The sequence below is a fragment of the Pseudorasbora parva genome, chromosome 2, assembly GCF_024679245.1.
Source record: "Pseudorasbora parva isolate DD20220531a chromosome 2, ASM2467924v1, whole genome shotgun sequence".
NCBI classification, from domain to species: Eukaryota; Metazoa; Chordata; class Actinopteri; order Cypriniformes; family Gobionidae; genus Pseudorasbora; species Pseudorasbora parva.
In genome coordinates this window covers 32,968,430-32,990,352 of record NC_090173.1, presented here as the reverse complement: position 1 = coordinate 32,990,352, position 21,923 = coordinate 32,968,430, and the positions used below count along the sequence as shown (strand labels likewise).

General features: G+C 38.1%; 1 protein-coding gene across 3 annotated transcripts in view; it reads right to left on the bottom strand.

Annotated features, from left to right (window-relative positions):
- Positions 1–212: 212 nt before the first annotated feature.
- setd1a (SET domain containing 1A, histone lysine methyltransferase) overlaps positions 213–21,923 on the bottom strand; it is a 35,627-nt gene continuing 13,916 nt past the window's right edge. For 2 of the 3 annotated variants that reach the window (XM_067416497.1, XM_067416505.1), the window contains exons 10-21: positions 21,079–21,166; positions 20,833–20,996; positions 19,692–19,731; positions 19,332–19,536; positions 15,279–15,331; positions 12,998–14,343; positions 7,979–8,369; positions 7,580–7,758; positions 7,217–7,327; positions 4,924–5,043; positions 4,651–4,788; positions 213–2,325 (exon numbers count right to left, since the gene is read on the bottom strand). In XM_067416497.1, coding sequence (XP_067272598.1) covers positions 2,152–2,325; positions 4,651–4,788; positions 4,924–5,043; positions 7,217–7,327; positions 7,580–7,758; positions 7,979–8,369; positions 12,998–14,343; positions 15,279–15,331; positions 19,332–19,536; positions 19,692–19,731; positions 20,833–20,996; positions 21,079–21,166 — 3,009 coding nt within the window. In that variant the 3' untranslated portion in view covers positions 213–2,151. The remainder of the gene's footprint in view (positions 2,326–4,650; positions 4,789–4,923; positions 5,044–7,216; positions 7,328–7,579; positions 7,759–7,978; positions 8,370–12,997; positions 14,344–15,278; positions 15,332–19,331; positions 19,537–19,691; positions 19,732–20,832; positions 20,997–21,078; positions 21,167–21,923) is intronic. The other variant, XM_067416512.1, reaches the window with a different exon arrangement.

Genomic DNA, 21,923 nt, shown 5'->3' with positions numbered 1-21,923 from the left:
CGCTGTAGTCCAAACCAGCCGTTTTTGTAGGCAATAAACTGCCATAACTTTAAAATAAAATATCTCAGTTTGCATTGAACTTTCAGCGCTGTAACTTTGCAGATACTGTTTCTGCAAGCAGCAACATTACACACTAACTAAAGTTAAAAAAGTGAAATCACACGTTTTAGTTCATACTATAAGAAAATGGGGGAAGAAAAACCGAATGGCAATTATTTTTTAAAAAATATTTTAATGCACCATTAATAAAGGGTTCAACGCATTAATACAAGAGAAATATTGCAAATAATATTAAAACTTTAAATCAAAATAAAAGGAAAAAAAACAACAAAAACAAAACAAATAAGATAAATGAATGATAGGTATGTACAATTATTTTCTTGCAATGAGAAGTAGGAAAAGGATGAACATATTTACAGACTAGAACCAGTGTGTTTCTACGAGAAACAAACACCTCTACAATATTTACATGTAATTCTTTTTAACTTTTTTGTCCTTTTTTATGGTTACACTTCAGTGTATCAGTTTTCACTGAAAGACTGCAATAAATCTACATATTTTACAGGTCTTCCTCTCAAAGGAACAGAGTGCTGGCAAGGCCCTCAGACAAAGTGGGGGAAAAGGGAGCAAAGAAGTAAATGTCACCATGTTAACTTATGGCAGAGCGGAGAGACAGAGGAGCAGAGAGACAGAGAACCAGAAGGACAGTTTTAGTGAATCTTTGCACATGCTTATCTTTCAGGGGTCTTGGGACATAAATTGTGTTGAAATATGCAAATATACACACACAAGCTAAGATTTGTTTACACTTTTAGAAAATGCACTCCGTGTGTATATGTATACATATTTGTGCAATCATGTTCTCCTTAGCAGAGAGGAGTTACTTGCCTCAAAGAAGAAGGCTTTCTTAAAACATGTCCCATTCCTCCACAATTGTTCAGTGGTCCACTAAAACAGTGGTTCTCAAACCTGTCCTGGGACACCTTCACCAGTGCACATTTTGCAAGTTTCCCTCATCTAACACACCAGATTCAACTAATCAGCTCATAAGTAGAAACTGCAAGACTTGAATTGGGTGTCTGATGAGGGCATACATACAAAATGTGCACTGGTGAGGGGTCTTTGAGAATTACTGCACTAAAATATCAATAGAAAAAGAAAATCCAATGAAAAATTCCATCCTTCTGCTAAAATATCAATGTGCATATATTTCAGCACACCAAAAAGATGACCTCATCTGTCCTGTCCTTATATTGCTAAAAACTATGTATGGAAGGGTTATGACTTCATGTAAGGTGTGTTTTAAAATGATGGGAGGTACATGTTAACCTTTATAATAAATGTGTTGTTACAGTATAATGGCACTGCAACAACTAATTTATGAAAATAAAATAGCAATGTACAATGTAACTTACAATACTATATCATTTTTTTAAGTTAAAGAATACCAGCATGTCATGCTGGAAAAGGGGACATTTTTAATTAAGATCAGAAGTAGTTTTGAAAAGAAACATGTGCGTCAAAACAGCTTCATATTAAAATAAAAATAGGCAGAGCTGATTCTACACAGATAATCTGAAGAAGGTACAGCGGTAGATCTGACCTAAATGAAATAACATGAAAGGACAGGCATCAGAACAGGGATAATAAATAAACTAAAATGAGTACTCTCTCACAACTGGGGTGCAGCATTACAAAAGTCTTAAATCCATGTCTTTTGGTAGGTCTTTAAAAGTTGCTCTCGAAAAAAGAGCACTTTAAGGAAGTGTTGTGCAGAAGTGAGCCGAATATGAGTGTGTGTAGACGATTAACAGCTGTACTTCAAAGCATAGATCATGGCAAAAACAACTCCACCAGACACAGCTGCAAAAGGAAAAACAAAACTAGATAAGGGCCTGGTCGTGAGAGAAAAAAACTTCACAGGTGGAACTCAGGGTGTTGCGGCAGTGCTTAGATCCCAAAGACCCTGGGCTAAACGTATGATTAAACATCTCGACACACTGTGTTGTCTGTATAGAAGCTTTTTAAAGAGTCTGACCAAAGGTTCTCCCTTCACACACTACCTACATTTTTGTGCACTCTGAGAAAAATAGCTTGTGGGCCAGGAAAACTGATTGGCAAATCTTGTATTGGGGTAGAACTTGGACACTTTTAGTTGAGGGTTCCTCTGCAGTTCTCCGTGCCACACAGACAGGGGATTTTGTTCTCTTCAATGGGGAACTTGTAATCATACGTGATCTCCTCGTTCACACCGATAGGCTGCTTGGAGTATATGACGATCTTCTTCTGGGACTCAATGGTGATCACTTTGGCGTAGCAGTTGGGCTGTGAGAGAGAAGTACATGAAATCATGAATAAATATGGGTTTCTTGAATTATGTTCCTTCCCATAGGAAATCTGGAAATGTTTTAATGTTCGGTTTCAGCGAGTTTGTTCCACTGCATAGCTCTATGGGGTATGTGTTTAACAAAATCTATGATCTCATTTTCAGTTGCCAGAGGGGATGATAACCATGATGCATACACACAAATTCCATTGACAGATGGAGCAAGAAAAAAGTATGCACTTTTCTTGGGTTTTATCAACTATATAAAGACCAGATGCAGCTTTATGCAAGTCTTATCAAGGTATAAATCAGCAAATCCAGCAGCTGCTTGGAATCCGATATGATAAGGGATAAAAATCTGCCTAAAAGACCACCTGTAAACATTCATAACAGCGTGAAAGACACGTGGGACAGGCTGGCAACAGAATTATTAATTCTTATTAATACTTATTAATTATTAAGTTTATCATTTGCATGTAGGGCTGAACAATTAATTGCATGTTATACAATTTTCTTGACGCTGTGCTTACAGTGTGTTCTCGCTAGGGTTGCAACGGTATAAAAAAAAAAACGCAGTTAGATTATTTTAACTTGTTTTTTTCTTACCCTGATTCACCATGGTAAGCCTATTATAAGAGTTTCAGACTATTTTAGACCTATCAGGCCGGTTTTTGTGAGAAATTGTGTATATATTGTACATCACTCGCCTATGCGTGTCTCATCATATCCGTAAATAAAGAAAAGTTGCTGCAGCTACAGGGAGTGGCATAGATTAGTTGTCACAAAGAGCAAGATTTATTGACATGGAGCAGCTAAATCAAACAAACAAAACAAAAAAAAACACTAAACTGCTGTCAAAAAAGAGAATGTGACAAAGTTCGTAATAAAACAAGAATTGACATTGGCTTGAATTTTCAGAGTTGTGAGAACTGTGGGATTTGAAATGTTGTAAAAGTGGCAAGATGATGATTTTATTACTCAACAGGTGAGTAATGTATTGTAACGAACAGATAAATTGCCAAGCTCTTAAAAAGAGTTATTGCAAAGGGTGAATTTATTATGGTTATTTCAGAATTGTGGTAGCCTAGAACTCTAGATGCATCCTAGCAGCAGCAAATCTAATCTGCCTCGAGTATGGTCTGGCAACTCTCAATACACGTCTGAGCTGTAAAAACCAAACTCTGGTCAGGCCAATCACATCGTGTATAGAGTCGGTGGGCGGGACTTAAAGTTCCCCGTTCTTCGCGATTCCATCTTTCAAACTTTAGTTAGTGTGTAATGTTGCTGTTAGAGCATAAATAATACCTGTAAAATTATAAAGCTCAAAGTTCAATGCCAAGCGAGATATTTTATTTAACAGAAGTTCCCTTTCAAAGCCTACAGCGAACGGCCGGTTTGGACTACAGCAAGAAGTGCAGGGATGGAATGACGTCACTAGAACCGTTTGTTGACTAACCCTCCGCCAAGAACACGCAAAAAAGGGGGCGTGGTCTTGTTGCTCTCCCACATGGAGAAGAGAGCTCATTCAGTGCTTGCATCTCCCCGTTATGGTAAGAAGCGGGACCTTTCCTGGCAAAGTGCGCTAAGCTGCTGTCCAATCGCAACACGGGAAGCACTGGCCCAATCAGAACTCGTTACGTATTTCTGAAGGAGGGACTTCATAGAACAAGGAAATCATTAGGCCGTTTTTAGGACAGAGGAAACAGCGTTGTACAGATAAGTAAATTGTGTGAAAAATACTGTTTTTTTACACGCGAAACATGAACTCATGTTATATTGCACACTGTAACCATAAAGCTTCAAAAACACGCAAAGAATGGGACCTTGACATGAGCTGAAACCGAAAATTAAAGAACGACACTCATTCATTGCATTTTACCATGAAATGAAAGTTCCGCATCTTTATTAAAATCAACACATTATGATTTCTCTCATCCACCCGCAATTTTTGGGATGTTTACCCACCTGAACCGTGGATATAACCGCAATCCGCTCATAGTCCGAGTCCTTACACAATAAATGTCTTTCTCCAACATCCATGTGTAGTTAAATGGACTAAATGAAGTGTCGAGGCAGATGATTTTGCTTCGAGGATTTTTTTAAATTCGATTAACTCGAGTTATTCAATTAATCATTGCAGCCCTAATAAGCTAACATAACTACTCAAGAGCTTCTTCAGTTTAAGGCTATATTGATGGTGGGTCTATATGAATGCACTCCAAAAACAAGCATCTTTTCACATTGGGAGTGGCAGCAATATGTTTATCAGAGGTCATGTGGCATTTGAGATATATGGATGTTTGCGTCACTAGGACGGTACATACCGTGCAACAATGGTTAATAAACCGAGCCAAGTTTCCACATTTGGTGGCGTCAATTATAGTGTCATGGTCGACACGGAATAGGTAGCTGCTCCCGATGCCCTCCTGGGCATATCGCTTCTCTCGATTATCAGCCACCATCTACAATTGAAGCAACAAACACAATATTTTAACACCAAAACATCAACAAGCATGTATACCTCAAGAAGAACCAATTTACTTACTAGTAGAAATCATGTTAATAGCTGTTAGTTATACTTCAGCTAGAAGGCTTACCTGTCTAATATTTTGTCCCACATATTCAATGACCATCTCATCTGCAGCAATGGGTTCCATGGCAAACAAGCCCCATTCATGGATGCGGCTGCGGCCAAACCTCAGCTTCTTCTTACGGAACTGCAAGCAGAATTCAAGAATACATTTGATGTAAGCATGTATAGGATAGACTATGGTTTACAGGCGGAAGAAAATTTTATGTACATTAACTAGAATTTAGCAATATACAGATGGAATTAACCTGATTAAGACAATACTTTGGTTCTAAATTCTAAATAAGACCGATGCCTGTATTACTCAGAACTTTGGATCACATACACACCTTTTCATCACTGTTCAAAAGTTTGGTTTTGGTAAGATTTATTTAATCAAATATACAGTGAAAATAGTAATATTGTGAAATATTAATACTATTTAAAATAACTTTCTATTGTATTATATTTAAAATATATAAATTTTACAGTAATTTATAGTAATTCTTATTATCAATGTTTAAAACAGTAATATTTGTGTAAACCATCCATGAAACTTTTTTTTCTTCATGATTCTTAGATTAGCATTAGAGATGCTCATATTGACCGTTTAACCGTTTACCGATAGTAAGAATTTGCTGCATGGTTAATGAAAAATATGCTGTATTTGTTAACTCACGTGGATCGTCGACACGTGCAACCACATGTTTTGTTTTTCATATTTTGCAAAATGAAGCAAAGGGAAAGAAAAAGCCTATTGTGTGGACCTTTTCGATAGAAAGGGCTACAAAGTTACTTGCAAAATATCTTATGCGGTATTAAAATACAGCAATAGTACAAGCTCCTGACTGGTGGAAAGCAAATGAAAGGCGCTTTCCAAGGCTGGCTACTCTAGCCAGTTTCGTAGTGTGGTTTTGGTGAAGTTTACTAAAGTAAACATCGTCACGTATGTTCTTTTATGTGCTGCTTCTTGATGGTTTATATAACAATTACTCAGAGTTGCCCTCTGTCAAAAAACAGCACACCGCCGAGTGCGTCGAGTATTAACACTTCCCCAAACAGACAAGATGGAGGCTTGCACTGCAGAGACAGAAGAAAGTATAAATAAGGCTTTCTGCTATGGGTTTAACTATCAACAGACTGTGCTCCAGACTAACCCACATTATTTAGACATGTTACTTTAAAAAACAAAAAACAATCAAGGCGTGGATTGAGGTATAGGCCTGCTATTTATATTTGATAAAAAAACAAAAACTATTCAGGTTGTTCAAAGTTTCAAACGGATTCAGTGTATGTTTGTTTTGTCATCTTAATTTGGTGAATCTTAATCTTATTTATTTAAGTGAAAATATTTAGTGTAGGCCTATATATTTTTTATTATATGATTTTATTCTGTTTTTCTCAGGTTCTGTTGTTGTTCATCTGTTCTGTATGCTCTGCTGTTTGCACCTGTGGAAAAAGTATTTTTAACCCTAATTAGCATTTATTTGAAATATAAATATTTTTGTAATATAATACATTTTATTTTCTCCAAGTGTAATTTTTAACCCATGCAATGTATCTTTGCTGAAAAAGTATAAATAGTTTTTTTTTTAAATCATCTTGCAGACTGATTTTATTGGAATGATTATTATGGTTATTTAATGGTGAACTGAACAATGATTAACATGTAAGGAACATTTCTGTCAAAACATCAATTTTCACAGGTTTTTCCAAAACAGACAGACATGTTCTCCTAGGAACCACACATATTGTAATTACGATAAATGGACTAACAATGCACATACATCCAGTTCACTGATTACAATCTGGCTTTACAGTGAGAAATGACAAGATTAAAGGCCCATCAGGGATCCTTTGTGTGAAGTACATCCATATCTGCTGTACGATAAATCATCAAGACATATGCCTGCCCTTTCCAAAAATACAATGTGTATTCATGAAGTCTTTCCTCAAAGAACATGCAATGAAATAGGTCCTAAGATAAGAAATGCTTTTTAACTTTTAACTCAGAACTTTTTACCTTTGAACTCATGAACTCAGAGTTAAAGAGCTTAGAGAGCATAAAAACAGCCAAAACTGTTGATAAGGAGCAGTCAGGGTCATTGACCCAGGAGTCAACAGACATTATAAACCTGTTTGGATGGTATGAATTACTTTACAAGGGTACAAATCTGGTGAAAGTGCCCTCAGATGCCATCAATTATACATTAAATAGAGTGCTATGAATATTGCACTGAAGGAGCGGTGAGGTCATTGTAATCAAAGTGTTGATAGCATGATCAAGGTCATGGCCATGTCAATGAACTGAAGAACTTTACCTTCAGCTGGTTCAGTTTCAACAGGTCTGAGTCCATCACTGCTGGCGTGCCGATAGCACTGAGGAGACGCCGCTGTTCAGAGCGCCTCTCAGACAGAAGGCGATTCGAGCCCTATGAAGGAGACAGACTAAGAGTGAGAGCTGCTCAGGTGGATACAAACTACTAACCCAAAATGTCTGCCATACTCACGCTGAACAAAGAAATGTAATGGCAAGTGATGAGTAATTTAGTCAAAACAAATTAGCAGTAGCACAACTACAAAACATCGGTTTTAAATCTGTCTTCTCACACACTTTTTTTGTTGCTTTAATTACAAGTTACACACATTAAACGTATACGTTTTAAAATGTATAGTGAACCTACTGCAGTATCATAGTCCCCAACTTCTTGCACAGTCACTGGCTGGTCTAGCTCAAGGTAGACGTCTTTTTCCTTGCGGCTTATGGCATAGTAGCCTTCACTGCGGGCACAGCCAGTGACATGCTCTCTTAGCTGCCCATCTACTGTCTTCTTCTTCCGCCGGGGGTTCGGGATGTTGGTGAGTGCAGGCAATAGGTTAAGGAGCAAAACTTGGGCGAAATCAACTGAGAAGGCAGTATCACAGTTCCCCTTCCCCTTACTCTCTTAACAGTTATTGCAAACCCAATAAATGTTGTATAGTGGTAATGCTTATACTGTTGGCTAGTGTATGGCCAATAAAAGCATGCAATTTTGCTTGTACATATACTATGAATTTTTGCTCTTAAGCAGCTGTAAGGATATTGGTATGAGGAACCCAGTGCGTGTCGTTGAGCCAGTCGGTGCCATGGTCATCTTGCAGCAGTTTTTCGTAGGTGCTCTTCAGGAGTCTCAAATCTTCCTGGTCCAGGCCAGTGTTCCAGATGTCATACAAGATGGTCATCTGCTCAAACTCGCTGCGGTTCTTGTAAGAGGGAAGAGGCATAGGAGCTGCCACAGGCACGTGTTTGGGCCGCCGCTGAGTGGAAGGGGTCAAGCCCGCTTCCTGCAGGAAAAGTCTTTCGCTCTTTCTAACGTCTTCTTTTTCAAACTCCAGTGACCTCTCTAGACCAAAGTCAGAGTCTCCTGAGTCAGAGCTGGAGCTGGATAGCTCCCCAGACTCCAACTGCTCCACATCTACATCTTCTTCAAAATCCTGCCAATAGAGCATGTTAGGAAAATGTTAGGAAACAAACATAATCCATTCCACAAAAAGGCTATGTGGGGGATATCTGACCAATATTTGGCAAACTTATTAGTATTACCCAACAATGCAGAACAGTAAAGTTCTGTGGGTTTATAGGACAAACTGATATATCACAACAGCCTGAAAGAGGGTGAAATTATTGCAACAGTGCAACACTTTAACAAAGCACAGTGGCTTTTAAATAGGATGTACACTGAGAAAATATGCAAACAAACCATGCAAGATGTTGCAAAGTTCCTCATACAAAGACTAAATATTGGGGAAGCCACTTAAAACAAGTAGCTTTTAAAATGTCAAACTTTTAAAATTTTAAATTAGTCAAATTAACCCATACAACAATAGTTACATTACAAACTACAAACAAAATGTACATAATTATATAGAAACAATAAAAATACACAAAAAAGTATTACTGTTTTGCAATCAGAGCAACATTTGATGTATTGATGTACGTTTGATGTATCTGCTGTTAATGCAATTAAATTGAAAATGCTGTTTCATGCATACTGAGCTTTTTACACTGTTAAAGACTTGGATTCCCATCCTAAACATAGACAAAGTTTCAAAAACTAATGTTGGTCATTTGATGGAGTATTTCTGTGTTAAAAATACTCCTTCCGGTTTCTCACAAGTTTCGGAGAGTTTTTTTCGAGTATGGGTCAACTTGACGTTAATAGACCGGAAGGTCCTTGTATGGGCCGTCGTCCGTGAACACTAATGTCGGTTATAGTCCGCGCCGCGCTCCACTTCATTCCTCCACTTTGACATTAAGCGACTTCAACGCTTCAGCACAGCATTTCGGAAAGGCAGCGCTGCATTTGAAACGATTTGAACGCAGAAATGCTTCAGTCGCATCGCAAAGTGGATCTCCACACTCCAAGAAGTGTGTTTTTGACGGAGCCGTCCCAGCGATAAAGGTTCGGTCCTGCTTTGGAAGCAGCCGGTAAGTAAACCTGCTTCAAATGTCTATGCTGTTGCTTATCGTTGTGTATACGGTTACTCCATTGCTGTTCTATGTAAGTTATAACGTTACACTAGGCTTACGTGCAAAACCGTTCTGCTTGCTACTAAGGTTTGGTCGCATACAATAGTCCATAAACCAAATCATGTCCTCATAAACTGAGAGTAAATACAGTACATACCACAGAGACGGACGTCCTGCTGTTGCTGTTTCTATTTCAGCCTCCGAATTAGATTCTGGATCATATATCTATTAGCTAAGATTGATAGCAAGGGTTTCTCTACGCTTGAGGACGTCACCGCTTTGCGCATTCGTCATTCTTTAGCTCCTCCCACACGATACGCCTCCAGGCGCTCGTTTTTCCCCCAGAAAGACTCGATACAGCCCATATTTCTTTTACAAATATAATAAAACTAAAGACTTTTTCGGAGGGATGAATACTACTGATGCTACTGATGAAGGATGCAATACTACTCTATAGGTACTCAAGATTGACATGAGATTGACTGAAACTGAGTGTTTCACCCCCCCCTTTAATATAAATACAGCTTTGGAAAAAATTAAAAGACCACTGCAATTTTTTCTTAAATCAGCATCTCTACAAGTATGGAAGCCATTCCATTCTAATGTCTGTTGAATTCCAACACAGGCATACCTCATTCTACTGAATGAAGTGCTGATTAGATAATCACCTGAACCAAATCTTATTTAATAAGGAAAGTATAAAAAAAACACTTCTGTGGTCATCACTATCCTCTTGCAGTAGGACAAGCTGGATGAAAAAAACTGTGCTAAGTAGTACCTCAAAATAATTGGAATCAAAAAAATAACTATTGACCATGCCCAAAGAAGGAAAGTTTTGAGTGAGGATAAGAAAGGTTCAATTCTGGCTTTACTGGCGAGTACAGACGAGTGAGCGTCAGGTTGCTTCCATCCTTGAAATTTCAAAGACTGCGGTTCATAAGAACAAGGTCAAGCAGCAGACATTGGGGACAACAAAGCTACAGACCACCAGATGGCGAAAACGACTCTCTGGGGTGAAGTGCACGGCGAGGACTTCAAAACAGGCTCCTGGGGCAGGGCTGAAGTTGAGCAAAGCTAAAAAAAAAAGCCATCGTCAATGAGAAGCAAAAAAGAGCCAAGCTACGGTTTGCAAGAGACCATAAGGATTGGACTGTAGACAGAGGACTGGAGTAAGGTCATCATCTCTGATGTGTCCAGTTTTCAGCTTTGTCCAACACCAGCTCGTCTAATAGTTAGACGGAGGCCTGGAGAGGCTTACAAGCCACAGTGTCTGGCACCCATAGTGAAATTTGGTGGAGGACCGGTGATAATCTGGGGGTGCTTCAGCCAGGCTGGAATGGGGCAGATTTGTCTTTGTGAAGGATGCATGAAACAAACCACATACAAGGACGTCCTGTAAGAAAACTTGCTTCCTTCTGCTCTGACATTGTTCCCCAACTCTGAGGACTGTTTTTTCCAGAAGGGCAATGCTCTATGCGACACTGTCAGATCATTCAAGGAGTGGATGGAGGACCACCAGATCAAGACCCCGTTATGGCCAGCTCAATCTCCAGACCTGAACCCCATTGAAAACCTCATGGTCACAAGCCATCAAACAAATCCAAACCGCGTGAATTTTTGCACCAGGAGTGAACAATGGTCTCTTAAATTTTTTCCAGAGCTGTATATTGTTTAATTTGCACATAGAGAAATGTCCACTCTGAAGATGAACAAGGTAAAGGGAACATTTTGAAAGCCTACAGAAAACGTCTGTCATTTCAAACTAGTATATAACAACTAAACTTGTTATACTACTAGTTATGATGGACCAAGTATGACATTTTATATTGGATTCAAAATGAATAAAACTTACTTGATACTTTTGCAACAGTTTTTATAATATAGCAGCCTCCTAAAGAGAATACACTTAATCTATAGTTGTAAGTACACATCAAGCTTTTTGCGTTTTTGCCGCCTGTCTTGGGTACAGATACTTTTCATACAGGATAAGCGTGATTAAACCTAGACATGCAAGAGTTTGCTGTGGCAACGAACAACAATACCATAGCGTGCTGAATTATGTGGACTAACTTTTGATTGAGGAGCTCTGTTTATATATGAGCTTATTCAATCCTCTACAATGTAATCACTCGCATAATATATGCGAGTAAATGTTCACTTAATAGATAACCATAATTATTAATAAGATAATTTTATCTTATTGTATATTATCCTATTATATTTTTTTTACAGAAACACTGAATGACTAACATTTTAAAGAGGTAGTTCAGCGCTGGGAAGATGAATGTGTATTTAAACTGGGTCATTAATGTAGTAGAATGTGAAATTATTATTTTTAATTTGGTGCCTTTTATACTGAGAAAAGACAGAAAATGTATTTTTGTCTCATGTGTATAAGACAACAACTCCCAGAACACACTTGCTTCGCTGCCCAACAATGCCACTCCCAAAGCCACCAAGAGCGAAGAGTTGAGCAGAGCTGAGGTAATGGTGGCCACTGCATACATTCACAGCGCGTGTTCAGATCATTCCTATGGAAGCTTAAGTTTAATAGAAATTCATTTGAAAAGTCGAAACACTGACTTTGCTCCGCACCGCTCCATTATGAATGCCCGATCCAAGCGGCCGTGCGCATTTACATTCTGCGAGTGAGATCCCGCCCCTTAAAAAAACACCCTTTTAAATCCTTCTACTGGCTTTAGTCTTTAGGCAAAAATTCCTCTGATAAGGCAAAATGATGATATTTGCGTCATCAGAGGATTTTTTCCAGAAATGAAATGCATAATTCTCTCGTCTCAGAGGGATATGAAGGAGGAAAGTACAATAATTTGAATATACTACCAATTTCTACTGATATAAAACTTAATGCTAAATCACTGAAGTAACCCTTTAAGCACCACCACCAGTCCTAAGTTCAGATAAAATGACAAGTATGTATTCATAAATGTATGTATGTATGCATGCATGTATGTATGTGTAATATATACACTACCGGTCAAAATTTTTAGAAAGATCAGATTTTTAAATATTTTTTAAAGAAGTCTCTTCTCACCAAGGCTGCATTTATGTTACTAGAAATGCAAAAAACTGTAATATTGTGAAACATTATTAAAATATTCGATTACCAAATTGACGATATTTGCTTCATCGGAGGAATTTTTCCAAAAATAAAATGCATAAATCTCGTCTCAGGGGGATATGAAGGGGGGAAGCACAATCATTCGAATATACTCCAGGGTTTCTACTGATACAAAGTCATATGCCAATCGCTGAAGTAACCCTTTAAGTTTATGTTTAATATAGATTAATTATAATGTATATAAGGCGAGCATCTGACCTATTTTTAGTGGCGTTCTGTGTATGATTTGACTGTTCATACTAAAATAAGCAGTCTATTTCAAATGGATCACATTTACTGATGGTCTCCAGGGGTGGGATTAGACTAGTCAACTAGTCAATTGCAAAATCCCATTTAAACGTTAATATAACCAGTCGTTTTGAACATTTCTAATACATAAAAAGAGTGTATATAAAGAAGTACTTGAGTAACACTCAACAAGTTCTGTAATGAGAACCAGACAGAAGCACAAACCTCTAACTTCCGTTTCCTCTGTTTCTTAATCTGTTTCTCCTTCTGTTTCTTAGAGATCTGAAGTTCCTCGTTTTCTTTGTCTTTTCTACTTCTCTTCTTGCTCTTCCCTTTCCCCCTCTCTTCCATCTCCATCTCTTTGCTAATTGATCCTTTCCTCTTGTGTGGTGGGCCGAGGCTCTTGATCTGATTCTCAGCCGCGTCCCTGGGTTCACACAGCAGTCCCATCCCGGAAATATTCTCATATAGCTCTGGAGCTTCTCCCCTGGCGGCAAGAGCTTCCCCAATAACTTCTTCAGGTGCTTCCTGAACACCGTGCTGGTTGAGGTCTGCAGGGAGCAGGACGGTGGGGTCCTGTTTCGTCCTCTTTTGTGGAGATGTGAGGTGTGGAGGCGCCAGAGTTTTAGAATAGTTGTGCTCCTGCAGGACAAACAGACCCTCTGGATCCAGGAGTGGTTGGCGTGGGTGTGGGGAAAAGAAGTCGCCCTCTTCCTCCTCCAACTTGTGCTCCTCTGCCTCATCAGAGGTCTCAGTCTCTTCTGAGTCGATATCTGCCTCCGGATCCATCTTCAGTGCCACATCGGCAAGCACAGACAGGTCAGGCTTAGGGGCAGAGGCCAGCTGTAGCAGACTGGACACTCCCAGCTGCTCCCTGAGTTTTAGCCGCTGCTCCAGTTCCTCTTCATCCTCCTCTTCCTCCACAGCAGGATGTAAATGAGAGCCAGAAGCTGATTGGCTGAGTGTTCGAGGGCGGCCGCGTACGCGACCCTTTTGTGTGGTTGGAATAGGGACGGGGTCCTCGTAGGCCATTTTGACCAAGGAGGCATGGTCCAACGGGAGGTTCTGGACCGTGAGGCAGACGGGCACAGGGGGGGTTCTAGGGGAGTCTTTGCCACGTTTGGAAGAGTTTTTAGAAGTGGGAGTTTGTGGGGATTGAGGGGTACCTGGACTCCTTTTAGGTTCATCAGGCCGCAGGGAACGGACTGGAGGAGGGACAGTAAGAACAGCAGAAGGGGAAGCAGGGGAAGTCAGGGCATTACTCTCGCTGGGACGAGAAGCAAATGGAAGGAGCATTGGGGCGGGTTTGGAGGCGGTGGGTGGAGTAACTGCTGTGGCTGTGCTTACGGGAGAAGTGGAAGTAGGAATATCTGAAGCTTGTGAGACAGGAGTGGGAGATGGAGAGGGAGAGGGAGCAGAAGATGACAGAATGGGGGACTTGACCTCGCTTTCTTCCATTGAGAAAGAAACGGTCTTGCGCCGTTTCTTGAGTGGGGGGAGGAGGAGGATAGGGGAAGAAGGCCGGGGATATGGAGAAGATGGAGGCACAGCTGTGGGTGTTTTCTCTTCTTCTGGTAGTAAAAGAAAGAATGAAGTCAACACAAAACGTAACATTTTTGAAAATAAAAATCAGGAGTATTAAACTCAAAAGAATAGTGCACCATTATCATTTACTTCTCATGTCATTGCAAACCTGTATGGACTTGAATACAAAAAAAGATATTCTGAAAAATGTTGTTAAAGGGTTAGTTCACCCATAAAAATTAACTTTATGTCATTATTGACTCATCCTAATGTCGTTTCACACCCGTAAGACCTCCGTTCATCTTCAGAACACAGTTTAAGATATTTTATATTTAGTCTGAGAGCGTATCCAAGTGTATGCACACTATACTGTCCATGTCCAGAAAGGGAATAAAAACATCACCAAAGTAGTCCATATGTGACATCAGTTAGTTATTTAGAATCTCTTGAAGCATCGAAAATACATTTTGGTCCAAAAATAACAAAAAATACAATTTTATTCAGCATCATCTTCTCTTCCACGTTTTTTTTCAAACCTCAAATAAAGATTCAAACGGTAATGAATCAGCGGATATATTCATGATTCGGATCCTGCTGAAATCACGTGACATTGGTGATTAGAATCATGAATCAATACGCTGATTCATTACCGTTTGAATCTTTATTTGAGGATTGAAAACAAAATGCGGAAGAGAAGACAATGCTGAATAAAGTCGTAGTTTTTGCTATTTTTGGACCAAAATGTATTTTCGATGCTTCAAGAGATTCTAATTAACTAACTGATGTTCACAACCCATAAACTGTGTTCTGAAGATGAATGGAGGTCTTACTGGTGTGGAACGACATTAGGGTGAGTCTTTAACTGCTCCCAACATTCTAAAAAATATCTTGCCATAAAGCCATACAGATATAGAATGACATGAAGGTGAATAAATTCCCTAAAGAGCAAAAAAAAAAAAATTGTTTTGAAAAGTGAACTCACCATGTTTGACCTCTGCAGCAGTAGCTGATGATTGGTTAATGCTGGCTTTGTCCCTGTAAAAAACAGACAAGTCATATCAACTTATCTCAGGGTATTAATTTCAATACCTTTTTAAGACCTCATCAAAATTCTAGGCCAAAACCTAAAAAGAGGAAACCAAGGCCGAAAACTGAAACACTGAATGAAATTAGGACAAATATTAGTACCATTTCATTTATGGCTAATGCTGTGACTGTGTAACTTTACTAAAAATCAAGGCACTGCAATTGCATAAATTAATATTAAAATAATATAAATCAATTACAAATTATGCAAATATTTATTTAGCACATTGCAACAATGCACAGTATAAAATAAAATTCAAACTAAAGTGTTTAACTTGACCTCACGCATGTGTACATTAAATAATGTACAGGCCTGCAGAAAGGTAATCAAATGTAAATTAACTGCATATTTAATTGTTTAAATGAAAGATTAATCATTATTAAACTTACAAAAGCTATTCAATCAAGAGCAGTGAGTGATGTCCTTAACTTTTGTTTGACATTAAATATACAGCAGTAAAGGCTACTGCCCTTTAAGACCTAATGCAGGGATATGTGTCGTCTTTCTCGACTCTATACAGTCCTCTTAAGGCATATTCAGACTATGTCTGCTTGGATACTCATCAAGATGGACATGTTGACATACTTTTTATGTGAGTTTGTCCGTACAAGTGCAAGACTTGAAACATAACTCAATATTTGCATGCTGTGAGACATGTGCGCGCTTTCGGACGAGAGCGCAGAGACAAATCTTCTCACAGCGTGTGCGAGTTCTCATTCGCATCTTCTGGCACACGCGGGTGATGACGGCAAAAACGACTGGTCATATTCGAACATACGGCAGTGAACAAAGTTTACAAAGTTTACAAAGAGGTGAAACAATATGCTCGGTAGGTGAAGCGAGTTTACCTGCCACAACTCAAAATCACCCGCATTTGGATGGTGGCGGGTGCAAATTTCCATCCCTGGTGGGCACCTCCCGAGACGATCTCAAACTGAGCGCCCCGTTGTTTTTTAATACTTATGGGGATGAAAAATATATTCATGAATACTTTTTTGAGTTAAACTCTTTTGACAAAGCTTGAACAAAATGTAATACCTCATAAAATCGTGATTAAGAATTTTTAATACCTTTTAAGGGTCTTAATTTTCCCAAAACGGATTTATCTACTTTTTAAGACCCTGCGGACACCCTGTATCTGTCCTCCAACACAATAGTGTTGTGCGATATACCGTATTGCGATACCCTGCTATAAAAAAACGTTACGATATGATACTTCAAGAATGACAGAATTCTAATAAGAGCAGTATTTCTTAATTTGTGTCGATGTGTGACAGCAGGAGTTAGCACGAGCTCTGCTTCCACTGTTACGCTCACTAAACAATGGAAGCAGAACAGTCAAATATATTTGAGCAGCGCAAGACAAAGAAAGCTAAAGAAACATGCATGCATAAGAAAAAGAGCAGCGCGGACACCTTCAAGACAGCAAGCGATTGCAACTCCAGTTCTCTTTTGTAGATTATATGGTTTGAAATAGGGATGCACCGTTACCATTTTTTCAGAACCTGTCTAATCCGATATTACAAATTTCGGAGTACCGATAACAAACCGATACCAATGCAGTTTTGCATATACCTCAGGGTGTTGAAATGATAATCACTCTTTTGGGAGTTAAAAGAGTTAGATTTATACATGATATATTCCTATCAATTTCTTCAAGTTAAACCAAACTTTTATTTTGACGGGTTGCCGTGAAGAATGTTGAGTTTCTGTGCGTTTATATGATATGATGACAGATTTCTCAAATGAAACGGTAAATGCTCATGCAGTGACATGAAGTGCTCAGAGGTGAGGTTTATGCCCTCATATTGTGCTAAGACAGAGGCTAAAAAGATAGGGAGTGTCACGCTTGTGTGTCTGCGAGTTTGCGTGGCAAATGAAACCACGCATTTCTGCATCATTCACACAGAGACACAGAACATGCAGGATTTATATTTAAATAGTCTTTTGTGGTTTAATATTCACAGACACAAGTATTTCCGGCTACAGTCTGAATCCCTTCGCTCAGACAAACACAGAAGCGACAGAAAGCAGCTGCCTATTAGTGGGTGCCGAATATACTTGGTACTACAGAAATGCTGGTATCATCATATTTTCAAAATGTCAGTACAGACTTGGTACCAAAGTACCGATACTTGTGACATCCTTAGTGATTAATGTTAATCAAACAACAAAAGAAAACAGTAAAATCACCCCATGCTTAACTGAATGACTTTACTTAACCCTCGCCCTGGTTTGAGAAATAAATAAAAAAATGACATACCCCAAATAAAAATGTCTGCAGCTCTTAAACCCTATGGTCTATATCCATAAATGTGGTCTTATTTTAAACTAGACACTTTAAATTATGTTACCCAAAAGTCATAATAAGTAGTATAGGGACAGATTAAAACAAGGGGAAATATGCATGTAAGTGACTCACGTTTTAATTTTTTTATTATTCCCTTATGGAAAAAAAATATGAGATTTTAATTTTAATGCCCTGAAAATAACCTAAATATAAAACTGAATGTCTGATCATGCTTTGATTAAAATTTGAGGACGATTCTCTCAAAAATATAGCTTCTGTAAGCTTTTATGTCAAAAAAAGACTGGGCGTCCTTTCAATAAAGTCCAATTATATTAGAACATTTGTGTAATAGTAAAGAGCAGTTTTTATTCAAATAAATCTGCAATAAACTGCTAATTATAATGCCTTTGCAGTCCCTGATAACTAAAACAACTATTTACAGAATTTACAAGTGTAAAAAAAACTAATTTAGTTGATAAAAACAGTCTCTAATTTAGTCTGCGCGTTGTGTGTAAGTGTGTGTGCTTACACTGGCAGGCGCTGGATATGATGAATGAATACTGTGAAGACGACGCTAAGTAAGCATGAGGTATTCACCAATGCTTCTTACGACATCGCTTACAAAAACTACGCAAAATATTGTCTTTTGATTCGTTACTACATCCATGAATCAAATCTATGCTGGCTATGTATTGGCTATGCATTGGCTAGGGATTGACTGGCTTATCCAACTAAAACGACCGGCGAGTTTGACTGACAGATGTATCACCCAGTGACGCGCTCCCTTTCTAGCATGTTTCCTAACCGGGCTTGTGATTGAAGGAGAGAGATCTGGGAGGGTTTAATATGACCGGAACATTCCACAGTACAGGGGAGATTGTCAAAATAAGGCTTACAATCGCTATTTCATTGAAAATGGACATGATTGATTACTCTTAACGCAAAAACGCTTATGCAAACAACGGAGGATTTTTAGTTTTTTCCCCTTATTTTTTCGTTGTTTTGGATTAAAAGTGGGATGCATTTTGAAGAGTGGACTCTTACACAGACATGTATGCTGTTGTTTTGTGGATTCGTCCAGTCTGTTCTGAACGTCAGGAGATGAAAGATGAGTACCGCGTTCATTATGCTAATGTTTAAATAGCCACTGCTTTAGCATTTAATTTAACCCTTTCCTCTCTGGTGTATTTATTGCAAAAACGAGTTCAGAACATGAATCTTGAGTGTTTTAGCTTTCAAATGATGCATAGTTTGTGATAGTTGATTGAACAGTTTGTATAAAACAAAAGTAATTATAAGTAGAGACACGCCCACTTGCGTCAGACTCCCCGCCCACGATCCGGTGCGGATTAGGTTAATATATTTATTGAGAATTAATGTATAGTTTATAGAGTGAATACTATTTTTTCTTCTTCCACATTTCATTATTTATTTTATTTCTTGGATGTTACTGTTAAACAATGAATTGTAAGTTATGTCATATTATTCAACTGCATTAACTGTTTTAGTTGTTTTGCAGTAGTATCGATAAAGATATTGTATTGATATAGATATAGTATTGATATAGATGTATTTTATTCTAGTAAGTCATAAATTTGGTTCCGTGACAACACTATGAAACAACACTCTTCATTGTATCAGTTCGTAGAGGGAGGTACCTTTCACTCTTTTCTGTGTCCAGAGCTATGCTGTCCATTGTAGACTCGTCCATTGTATCCAATGACTCGCTCTCTGCAGCTTGCTCACCTTCCTCTTCATCTTCCTCATCGGAGGAAGAAGACGATGCCGAGGAAGATGATGATGAGCTTTCAGAAGAGGAGGAAGAAATGCTCTCGTCATCACTGTCTGCACTAAAGGCTTCATCTGAGAAAAAATGAGCAAGAGAGAAAAGTTGTTGGAAACCGAAAAACATCGATCTACAAGATATGATCAGATATACACATAAAAGCTTAAGAATGTCATAATAAGAGCCCAAATGAATGAGCACAGAATGAAAGAAAAACAAGGCAGCTTCACACCTTCTGACTCATCCACTTTGTCACTGTCTTCATCCTCCTCCTAAACATAAAACAGTCACCAGTTATAATAATGACAATAACATGTCTGAACTACTCTGCTGGGAATTGTGTGAATTCCTCCACAGCACTTAAAGAAGAAATGCTGCCATCTAGCCATTATTCGATGAAAAACAAGTAGAACAGAATATATTCTGCTAAATTATTTCATATTTAAAACAAAAGTTAACAATGGCAACACTATCAGTAAAAAGCTCCATAACTATTGACCTAGATAGCATTTTTGTCTTCATAGACATCCCACAGTGACAACCTAAATGGAAGAAAAACTGATTTACATCAAAAAATGAAGACATGAAACATACATACATAAATAAATATTAATCTGTCAGTCATAAACAGGTATTCAGATAATGTACATATGAAAATATTTCCAGAGATTCCTAATTGTCATGTATGTTTATGCATTTCTATGTAAAAAAAAAAAAAAAAATCCAAAATATAGTATAAAATCTTAATATGATATTATGGAAATATGATAATCTTAATCTTAATATGATATGATATTTAATTTGTATTTTTTAATTCACAAATTGTTCAATTTGTAAGGTTGTTCAGATACATTGGTTAATGGTCAATTTAGAACAGATTTGTTATTGTTAATTAAAACTATCAAAAATATTTTTTGTAAACTGAAATAAAACTAATCTAAAAAGAAAAAAAGTTTAGTTGAAACAAAAATTGAAGCTAAATAAATAAAATAAAAAAACTACCAAAACGACTAAAACTAAAATGAAACCAGAAAATGTAAAAATGAAAAGCTAATTCAAAAATAATAAAAAATACTATAATAATATTTAAATTATACTAGAATAGTACTGATTTTAAATGATTGACCAGCTGATCAAGTCAGTAAATTGACTGTGTGAGCACATCAGCTCTGAGACATTTGCAGACCAGTTCAAGTTAAGATGAATCTTTTAACGCCAACTCTTAACCAACAACAACTGCTGTGCCTGGCTAAAAGCACACACAATGAGCCTCTGCGGTTCTCTCCTACAGGACATGTGAGTGGGAATCCTTGCATGATGCTTGAGTTGTAATGGAGTAATGGAATGCTATAAACCAGCCCTATACAACCAACCTTCTCAGAGGAGGAACCATCTGATGTTTCTTCTCCCTCGCTGTCCAGGTCGTATGGCTTGCGCGCCTTGGCTCTGCTCCTCCTCCTGGCTGCTCCTCTGTCTGCCACACGCCTCTCCTCTGTTCTTCCTGCAGCAGTGTCTGCAGATTTCCCCTGATACGAGTCTGAGAGAGAGAGAAAGAGAGTACATATACATACACATACATACATAGTATAGTATAAATTGAATCAACATGAGGAACATACCCTCATCTTCCTCATCCGGTGGAGTGGAAGGCCTGGCTCTCTTCAGCTCATCACCCTCAACAAGCTCCTGAGGCTCCTTTCTCTTAACCTGAAGAACAAATTCCACCTTAGTTACATTATAGGAATATTTCAAATAATGTAATGAAATGCACCAGCCTTATCAAAACCACTCAATTTTATTAAGTATGCACAATATCAAAGTCTGGATGTATTGAATGCTGTCTCCTTGTCCAAGTGGTCTACTCCACTACTCAAGAGCCTAATTTATACTCAAGTACTACTAATTTATAGCACACCTTTACACCGAGTCCTAACTACACGTAACACGACAATATTCCAGACACGACCACAAATCAATAAAAAAAAACAGCCAATCAGAACAGTGTGTGCGGGCTCTCGCAGCAAGTGTAGGCTATGGAACCAGAGATTAATCTTGACGGCACTCGCAAGGAAATGGATAAGTACATAATAAAATTTACAAATATTACACCACTTAAACATTACTAAAAATACATACTAAGTTACTAAACAAATCTTTGTCACAGAATATACTTGTTTGTACAGTTTGAATGTTCTCGTATCATTTCGTTTAATTTCAAGGTCTGAGGCGAAATTTTCCATTGTTGCTTTTACTGTAGTATACCTATGCTACAGAGCTATGAGCACTAAATGATATTCAAAGTCACATTACACGCAGTGTTGGGGAAGCTACTCTGAAACTGTAGCTTTGCAAGCTACAAGCTACTTGTAAGTTAAAGTAGTTAAAGTTACATTCAAGCTACCATTTTGAAAAAGTAGCTAGCTACACTACAAGTTATGATCAAAAAGTAGCTAGCTACACTACA